The sequence below is a fragment of the Egretta garzetta genome, unplaced genomic scaffold, assembly GCF_000687185.1.
Source record: "Egretta garzetta isolate BGI_Z169 unplaced genomic scaffold, ASM68718v1 scaffold38, whole genome shotgun sequence".
NCBI lineage: Eukaryota > Metazoa > Chordata > Aves > Pelecaniformes > Ardeidae > Egretta > Egretta garzetta.
In genome coordinates, this window is record NW_009260667.1 from 1,519,897 (window position 1) to 1,529,868 (window position 9,972).

Here is a 9,972-nt window from a genome sequence, read left to right on the forward strand (position 1 = left end):
TAAATCTCTTCTTCCTAAGAAACTTCTGAAATACTTCAGCACAGCAGATGAGCATAAATGCAAATCCAAAGACACACCTTTTATGGCTCTTTTACATTTAATTCCTAAATTGATTGAAAATAATTTTTTTAAACAGAATATTATTGCTGAACATGAAATCCGTAACATTTCCTGTGCTGCACAAGACCCTGAAGACCTTTCTACATTTGCGTACATCACTAAAGACTTGAAGACTAATCATCACTACTGCCATGTATTCACTGCGTTCGATGTGGTGAGTTTACAGAAGATACTTCATTTAATAGTTCTTTGTAATAGTGATAGTTCTTTAGTTCTACTTAAACGTTTTCAGAGTGTATGGGGATTAATGGAAGGTATTATTCATTTACCACATTAAAAGACTAAGCTACTATGGGATAGTAAAAGAACATTTCTGGAGAAGAGCAAAGCTCTTTTTCATTTCTTTTTCATTTTCATTTAATTCCCCATCCGAAATAACCCACTTCTGTAACCTCAGCTGTCGACCACAAACTTAGCAAGTAGCTTTTCACACACGTCTTGACACATAATTCTTCTAACCAAAGATGTAGCCTTCCAAGAAGTTTATACCAAGCAGGTTTGGCCACCCATTCTGAAATCTCAGCACACACCAAATAAAAGAATCGGAACTGGATCAATGCACATTATATGTGGTGCTCAATCCTTCTAAGAAAGAGGTAGGTTCAGGAACTAGGTCTGCAGTGTCTCCTGCATTTTTTACTATGTTGTACTGTCTGTGTAGTCAGGGAAGGACTGGTTTGGTGATGTCCAGGCTTTTACCCTCATGCCAGCCAACAAGGGGTGAGAGGGTTGGACACTTTCTTGCGGGGGGGCCTTTGAGCTTGGACACTTCCCGCATGCACGATGCAGATGTGGGCTGATCAGATGTTACCACTGCAACTGATTTCTTCAGATTTCTTAGCCCTGCTGTTCCATGAGTTTTAGTGTGTCAGTGTTAAGCTGGATCAGTCCCAATAACTCAAACATCTCCGAATATTGTTTAGACTTTTTGACGTTATATCGAGTGAACTGGAAAACTGAAGCTTCCTCTGGAAATGTGTAGAGAATGTATGAAAAGTTTTGTATTTACTTTAACCAGAGAACTGAAACACTTACAGATCTGACAAAGAGGAGACCACATAGGTAGCTAATTGCATCTCGCAAGAGGTCCTAGGAATATTTGGCTACCACACTGAATCTGAAAGATTTGAAACATCTGTGATAACAGAGATTTGTGCAGAGTATTGTCCTTTCTGCATTCCTGTGTAAGAGGTTACCCCTGTAACCATCACCAGATTATTAGTACTATTAGATGGCCCCTCTGTTGATCTCTGTTCTCTAACGTATCAGTGGGAGTTTTAGCTTAACAAATAATGCAGATATGGAATTTGGGGAAATTTTACTTTAGCAGCACCTTTTCCTTTTCAAAAAAGGTGCATTTATTTTGAAAAATAGCAAATTAATGCTTTAATTCTTACTTTCTTGTTCCAACCTTCTTGCCTAAAAAAAAAAATCTCAGAAATGTTATTTCAGAAAAAGTCCTCGTAGCTCCTGTTATTTTGGTTGAAAATGACTAAGTTCTTCCTATAATTATGCTTCTCAGTGGTGATGCACAGACTACTAGTGTTTCAAGAAATCATGAATACTTATCAATTAGTCATATTGTTTTCAGCTAAATTTGATTAAATAAGTAATGGCTCTAATTTTTAGGACTAAGAGGGCTTATTGTCCAAAAATTTCAGGAATATTTGCCATTTGAGTTAAGCACAAGAGAAATTTAAAATGCTATTAAAACTTTAAATCATTCAACAAAAAATATTTTCATATACTGTAATGTGTATGAATTCTTGAAACATGCTTACACAAATATAATTAAGTTAAAAGATATGTCTGAACTGAGACATTTTATTGGTGACTGGGGAAATTGCAGAGCGATAGCATGTAGGATAGTTTAAATAAAAAGATGTACAGGAAGGTATGTCAGAAGGAATTTTAGTGTTTTGGTTCAGTGCTTTTGTTGTTTAACTCCTCTGCTGACATTTTAGTGTCCACAGGGAGTAGAAGAAACTTCAAAATGATGTTAAAAATAGATAGAGCGTAGTCAACAAGATGTTACATTATATAGATTTTAGTGATAAGTGAATCAACTGAAATTAGACTGATTGAGTGAGGTTATTATTCCTCTTGATCCATTTAAATACTTCCTAATGTTTTCAAAGTACTGCAGTTTCATTTATAGGTTTAATAATCAAGCACAAACATAGACCCAGGTTTAGCAGATGAAATTCATTTTCTCCCTGCTTGGCAAGGAAAGAATAGTGATCCCGGAATAACTGCAACATCTTGCTCACTTCTTCTACCTTAGGAGGAACATTTAATACTCCAAGCACTTTAAACGGCTATTTTAAGCAATACGGAAACTTTAATGTCTAAATGTCTTAACTTAGTTTTCTCCTGCAATGTAATCCTCACTGGGGCGTTACCTACTCAAATATTCTCTTTTTGTGTTGTTTCGTTTCTCAGGATCTAGCATTTCTGATGAAAGTACAAGCTCCATAAAAAAATAGCTAGATATTCAGAACACAAGCATACAGTAAATTAAATTTTCTATTTAAAGTCTAACACTTAGTTAGCCTGATCTTCCAGTTTGCTGATAGAAACAGTCCTAACCATTTGTTGACGGACAGGAGCTCAATCATATTAAGAAAAACAATGTTTAAAATGGTATAAATCCACAATAAGGTATAAAAAAAGCATTTAAAATCATATATATTATGGTAATACTATATATGCAATGGTACGAAAAAAATCTCACTGTCTTAGGTCCTTCAGTTCCTCAGGAAATGTGGGCAAGAACAATTTTTTTGCAGATAGGAAAGCATTTTAGTGTAGTGACATGTCAACTACCAGCATTACTGACACTTAACTGTTTAGGAGTGACTGTACATGTAACTTCGCTACTCAGAGTTAAAATTCTATAATCAAAATTACAAAAATATCAGACGATTAAAGAATACTGAAGGGGACAAGGTTTGGGGGAAGAGGAGGATTTATTACTCAATATTTGAAATCCACTCTCATTCACTTATAAAGCAGCCCTAAAACTGTGAAGGAAAAAAAGAAGTAAAGGATTCCCTTTGGAGAAACAAACCACCATAACAGTTCCTATACCAAAACCTGGTTCATATATGGGAGACATCCAAAGTAATTTCCATCAGATATTGGGCAAACTCCTTGAGATGGAGCACACTCAGGTACAAGGAGCTTTCAGCTCATGAGCAAATTAATCTCTCCTCTGTCATCTACATTGACTGCTTTGGCAACAGCCTGAAAGGCCCATTTTGAAGGCCCATTTTCATCGTCCCATTGCATACAAGATATCATTCTGTGCCATATTAGAAGAAAGGGATGGATTCATTGGCGTTTGCTTTCCACGATTGCTTTAAATCCAGAAGAAGAAACAATCAAGACTTTTAAGTTGCAGGAGTGCCTGATCATGAAAGTCTCGTGCGGCCCAGGAGTCCACAGGTGTTATAAGCAAGTGCCAGCCATGTTGGTCTCATCATACCGTCTTTACCAAGCTGAGCTTTCTCCCCCTTGAATGTAGAAAGGCTGACACATTGGAAAGCACACACAGATCCATGTCCTTTCTAGGTCCCCCCAAAAGTAAAAGTTGTGAAGTCTGGAGGGATAAGGCATATGTGCACTTAATTGTGTAAATGTATACGTATGTCAGCTCTGCATCTGAAAGAACTCCCGTTACCAGTAAGTAACCTTCTCTTCTTGTCAGGCTCTTAAGTAGAAATCCTCAACGTTTGGCCTGGAAGATTTTGTTCTAAGAAGTAGGCAACTGATTTTGTCTCAGGGGATGGATATTTTAAACTGGGGTGGGATTTTTCAGATTTTTTTTGAGTTAGGATTCCATATACTCTGTTCCGTTTGACTGCTGCCAACTGTGATTTTAAGTTCAGTACCTTGAACGCAGGGTGTCCTAATTGGCATTCCTACACATCCAGTGTGATGGGTAGCTCACACTAATCAACTGAGAGGCTCCAAAGGAAGCTTCTTTAGTAAATTCGGTCTCCAAAAAAGACCAGATTTGACATTGATCTTAATGAAGGAAAAAAAAATCGTCACCTAAAAGCAAAAACCTGTAAAATCCTCATTATGTGAAAAGTGCTTTCCCAAAAAGGCAAAATGTTAGTTTTTCCAAAAATTCCTTTGCAGGTGACATTTTAAGTTGTTATAGCTCAAAAGACGGAAATCTTACTTCTTTCTCTGCCTCAACATAGCTTTATAGAAGCATGAAAACACAGTGAAGCAGCAGTGCCTGATGCAACTTATGCAGTAAAAAAGTCACCTAAAATGTAACAGAACAATTAGCCATTGTAATCGGTTGGCTTAATTAAAGCAGCTGAAGAATCCTGACTCAGACTTGCACTGGGGCATTGAATTGTAACGTTACGTGGCAAACAAGGCAATTGACCTCAATTTCTCATCTCTCAGAAATTATTGCTTAAAGACGTTGGCTTACTCACTTGCCTTCGCTGCTGTGCCATGCAAAGAACAGGCCTGTAGCAGCCTCAGGACCACCATGGTAAAAGTTTTGCCTCCTTTCCAAGGAGCGTGACAGGGTGCTGTAAGGGTCAATGTCTTCTACAATGATCAGGGGGTCTACAACTTTTGTGCTAAGCGTCTTTGGGGGATGCAGACCGGTTTCCTTCCTTTTGTGCCATATGTGAAAAACCCAAATGGTCTCCTCACTCCATCATCAGCAGAATTTCCGCAATTACTTTTGTGTCTTGGTTTTCCGCCCCCATCCCCAAGGGAATCCTGCTCATAACTCGCCGGTATAGCCCATGGAAGAATCCTCACAAACTCTAATCCTCTCCCAGGACTACAGGTGAGAAAGTCCTCAAACCAAACTAACTTACTTAAGGTTTTTTTTTTTCAAAATACAATTTTGCAGATGCCTTTTTTAAATTTTACAAGGTACAATTTGAAAGCCCTTCTCGCCTCCATTTACAGACTTCTTCAAGGCTCTACTGCAGCATGCAATGTATGAAATTTATGTTCAAGTTACAGTTCAGTTTACATTTTGAATATTGAACAGAACAGTGAATGTTCTATTTGCTATCTTTCAAATATTTATTAACCACAGAAACAGTTACATGTTTCCAATGGCTTTCAGGCTCCAGGCAGGCCTATTTTTTTTCATTTTACAGACTACAAAAGAAAACAAATCATAGCGGCTTCTGATGAGATGCAGGACCCAGACTAGATTTATGGCTCAGCATGGCGAACTCTCTGCCTGTCTCCACTCTTATCTCAGAGCTTTTCAGGCCTGTCTCTTGGTGACCTTTCTGTATGCCACACCGGATGGTGCATTTTCGCAGTCCCACTAGTATTACAGTCTACTTTTTCTCCAAACCATTACTACACCCTGTCCTGTTGATGTATTCCTTAGCAATAATAATATCCACTGTAGACAATCCTGTGAACATATAGTACCCTATCTTACTGTCACGACAGCAGATTAAGATGTCTTTAGAATAATATTCTTGTGCTGCTAATAGGTGCACTCAATTTCAAATAATATTATTCATACATTTTTAACAATTATACTCTGTTGGTCTTAATTCCATAGCCAGCGTTCTGCTAAAAGGCAGGGCACTTTGTAGTAATAGACTCTTTAGCCTTTCATTTATTACTCCACTGGCAAATTGCATCCTCAGTGTTTCTCAGCCCTGGCCGAGTTTCCTTACGTTAAAGAGGAGACAATTTGGAGACTACTGCTATCAAATCAGGCAGATGTTTTTATTTGGGAAGCTATGAAAGGTTGGCTAGCGTGTGGTTGTGACTGCAGTTGCAACGGCCGAGAGCATCTCCCCGTGGAGGGGTATAATTGTTTTCTGTCTGACCTAACAAAGACCAGAGCTGGCACCTTTAGAAGCAGCTTTTCTAATGAGCTAATTATACTGAATTTAGCTATACTATCTCGCTATACATGCGTGATCACGAAGGGATGGCATTTCTTCATGACTAGAGTGAAATTACAGTGTAGGGCATGAAACAAAATGCGTACCCTTTTAACTGTGTTTTAACGACTGCAGGGTGGACGGTGTACTGCCAAGCATCTTGCATTGCTTTCTGCTTTATTGCAAACTCAACAGTTAGGCTTGACTAGCTAAAGAGGTATCTCATTCAAAATTATATCAGAAACGTGGGAATTTTAAGGGATGGCCTAGTTTCAAAGCAATGCAAGATTGCTCCGAGCTATGGGCTGCCAGAGGTTTGGGAAGGAGAGGGTAACTCTGAATTACATCAAAGATTTATGAATTATTTTAAGGAGACTGTAGGACATAAGGAAGCAAGCCAGCAGGCTTGCAATTGCTCTGCGGCAGGGGGCGCGAAACATTACTGGAAAGTTAGGACCTGAGAAATAGGCTCTAGTAGGTACCTACAAAACAAACCCACAAACCTGAAAAAAAATGACCATAGAAATTCAGCTGCAGTTTAGATTAAGGTCAAATTTGAAACTAACAGCTGCTTTTTAGTTGATGGAAAACTATACTGAAAAAATATTTATACCAACCCCCCTTAGATCCTCATTCATGCTTCATAAACTTTTCAACAGGTTTTCTTCCATGTATGCGATGAGAACTTACCACCAAACTGGTCTTAAGAGCGTGAGTTCCTTGGCCATACATACTAACCCCCACGCTCACGAGCGTATGCCAACATGCCAGTTTAAGCTCAAACATTTTTACTTCTAGAAAACAAATTCACGAGAAGGTTGCACCAGCACTTGAAACATGCATCCAAAGCAGAGCACTGACTGTCGCGCGTGCATAGGTGCACTGCACCCGTGAAGCATCACGTGTACTTTCAACATTTGCTTTTTGGCCTCTGGGATGCACCACCCCAATGCTGCATCCTCTTCCTGTGCTGCTCGGTGAGAGCACAGAGCATCCCGCGGCGCACGCCCGGGGAAAGCATGCGTCGGGCTGCCAGCTCTGGAGGAGGCTGGGTCAGCAGAGGAGGTCCGAAATAGAGCAGTGTGGAATGTCAAATGTAGGTGCAATAGTGCAAGATGGGTGGGATCTTGAGAGCAGCAGATACGGGGTGAGCTGTGAAGGTGGAGGGGAGGGGGTAATGTTCTAAAAAGAGACAACACACAGTCACCCACTCCTGTTTTCATGTTGCGTGAGACAATGTTTTCAACGTTTTTAGAAGTAATTACTTTCAGTACAATAAATCATGTTTAGATTGTTTTTAATCAATGAGAAATCAAATTACAGATGTCTCTATTGCAGAGACTTAGGAAGTTATTACCAGTGTTATTTTAATTATTTACATTACAAAGCACATCTGTAGTAGTACCCCACTTCATGTATCCGATGATACTTCAACCTCACTCCAATTTTAACTGTTTTTGTTTTGTTCCAGAATTTAGCTTACGAAATCATTCTTACGCTAGGACAAGCATTTGAGGTGGCCTATCAGCTTGCCCTACAAGCACGAAAAGGGGGCCATTCTTCAACTCTCCCAGAAAGCTTTGAAAATAAACCCTCCAAGCCTATTCCCAAACCACGTGTTAGTATTCGGAAGTCAGTGGTAAGTAGAACGTAGCGGTGCATGCAGACAACAAAATTCAGTTGTACAGCTAGGAGTTGATATGCGTAGAAGCTGTATAGGTCAATAAACCGGTTGAGTCAGAGACGCTCCATGTCTCCGTTGTGCCACCTCTGCTCGTCAGCCGGTAGGGCTGTGTCACTCCAGCGCGGGCAACCGCTTCGAACAACGGCTCATTTCAGACTCCTCCAGTTTCAGATGTTGCTTGGCTAGTGCTGAGCATATGTCTTCTAGAGTAACTGCAGAGCGTGAATTAATTCGGTCTAATTCTTATGTATTGTGCTTTTTTAAGTGCTGAGGATGACAGCCAAAGCATATTTCTAAAACTGGTTCCGTGGACTTCCCTGATCTTGTATCAAGAAATAAAATCAGCACCAAACTTGTCTGATACACGGTCACTGCATATGTATCTATCTCAATCAAATTACTGACAATTACCCTTTATTTTTTTTTATGGCCCTCAGTTGACACTCCTGTTCCAAAACTGGGATTCAACGTAGCTTTTCAATATTTTCTTTGTAATCCCAAACTCATAAGAATCCAAGTTCATGGGAGCCTACACATTGATTGTCTTTAAAATGCCCTCCTGAAGTGCATAGATGACAGAGAAGTATTCTTTTATGGTAGAGCTTTTAAAAAAATCATGAAAACTATTTTAAATCAAGTGAGAATACAGGCAACAGGGTGGCTTGGGAGGGAAAGGGGAAGAATGACCGCACGCTGTATTATATTCACTGGCTATAAAGTGAGAACCATACTCTGTGATATTTAATTATTGCATGAGAGGAAGGCGAGGGGATGGGGGGGGAATGTATGGCTGTACACTATGTTGTCCATTGCCACAGAATCTTTATCCTTAAAATTTTAGAGAAAGAACATTTCCTGATGCCATCATCTGTCTCGGTAACAAAAGGACTTTTCGGGATCAAGTCTAGGTTTAAACATAGCTTGGGGATAGGCAAAGGTCTGGTCTAAAGAGGAAAAAGGTGACAACCGTGGGTAGGTGGGAGCGTAGGCCAGTGCACTTGCTGCTGTAGGACCTTGTCGATAAGGATTTATTGTGTGTTCCATTTTTTTAAAGAAAAAAATGTCTGCTAGAAAACTCTGTGTGCAGAGACAGTAAGCAGTGCATGTGTTTGCATTTGTCTTGCAGCAGATAGATCCATCGGAACAAAAGACTCTTGCGAATCTACCATGGATTGTTGAACCTGGACAAGAAGCCAAAAGAGGCATTAATACCAAGTATGAAACTACAATTTTCTGATACAAAACTGTCCCCCCCGTTCCTTGTTGTGCCTTGCACGCCAAGCAGTCACAGCACAGCCTTTCCTTTATGGCAACGTTTCAATCCAGCAGCGAGGAAGACTGCACTGTATGAGTGGCCTTGTAACTAACAAAAAAGGCTGACGGTCATTTCTGGTGATGTTCTTCTTCCTGCAGCACTGACAGAAGAATGACACTATACGAAGACTTTTAAAATTACAGTCCACAAGAGGAGTGAGAAACCTTATTTTTCACGCAGTTCTCCCTTGTGACTCTGCCACAGTGCTTTCTTTGATTTCTTATTTTAGAATTCTACTTTTTAAAAAAAAAAAAAAAACCAACACAAAAGGTCTCTAAACTAACACTAAATGCTGCCTATGAGTAGAATATTTGATTGGTTTTTTATTTAAATCTTGGCAGTTTTTAATTGAAATAGAACCAGAATTAATAGAGTATTTGTGAAACCACTGAATTCATTAATAATTACTGTGTTGAATAAAGAACTCATTAAAGTGACAAGAAATTAGGCACCCTGATTTCTGTGTGCGCTGGTTTTATATGTAATCATTGGTGTCCTTTGATCCTCTACAGAAATAGGAACCTCTTGCATTGTAGCAAAGGATCAGAGTTTTATGAACGGTTAGAAAAAGGTGTTAATAATGCACAGAAAACATTTATTAGATATTTTTTATGGAAGAGAAGTACTATAGGAAAACATATGAATATTTATGGAAGGAAGCCAGATTAATTATGACAAATATTGTTTATTTTAAAGTTAAGTAAGCCACTGCTATTGCAGCATTATGAAAATTGTAAGACTTGTAGCATCAGTGCACTGGATGTTCCGTGTGATCAGTCTGGAATGAAAGTGGAATGGTCATTCTACTACACCTACATATATAATTTATGCAGTTCAACATTGCTATAGCCATGACTTCTACTAGTATTTTTAAAAAAAATAATCTCAGTGGTTCTAAAAAAAGTCAAAAGCATGGATTTTGCTATCAAGATTTCTGCCACAGAAAGCTTGTTTGG

At 39.1% G+C, this 9,972-nt stretch overlaps 1 protein-coding gene across 3 annotated transcripts in view; it reads left to right on the forward strand.

Moving 5' to 3' along the window:
* The window catches only part of ANKS1B (ankyrin repeat and sterile alpha motif domain containing 1B), a 449,446-nt gene extending 440,508 nt beyond the window's left edge, over positions 1-8,938 (forward strand). For all 3 annotated transcript variants that reach the window (XM_035901046.1, XM_035901047.1, XM_035901048.1), the window contains 3 exons: positions 137-274; positions 7,489-7,656; positions 8,828-8,938. In XM_035901046.1, the coding sequence (XP_035756939.1) occupies positions 137-274; positions 7,489-7,656; positions 8,828-8,938 (417 nt within the window). The remainder of the gene's footprint in view (positions 1-136; positions 275-7,488; positions 7,657-8,827) is intronic.
* The last annotated feature ends 1,034 nt before the right edge of the window (positions 8,939-9,972 follow it).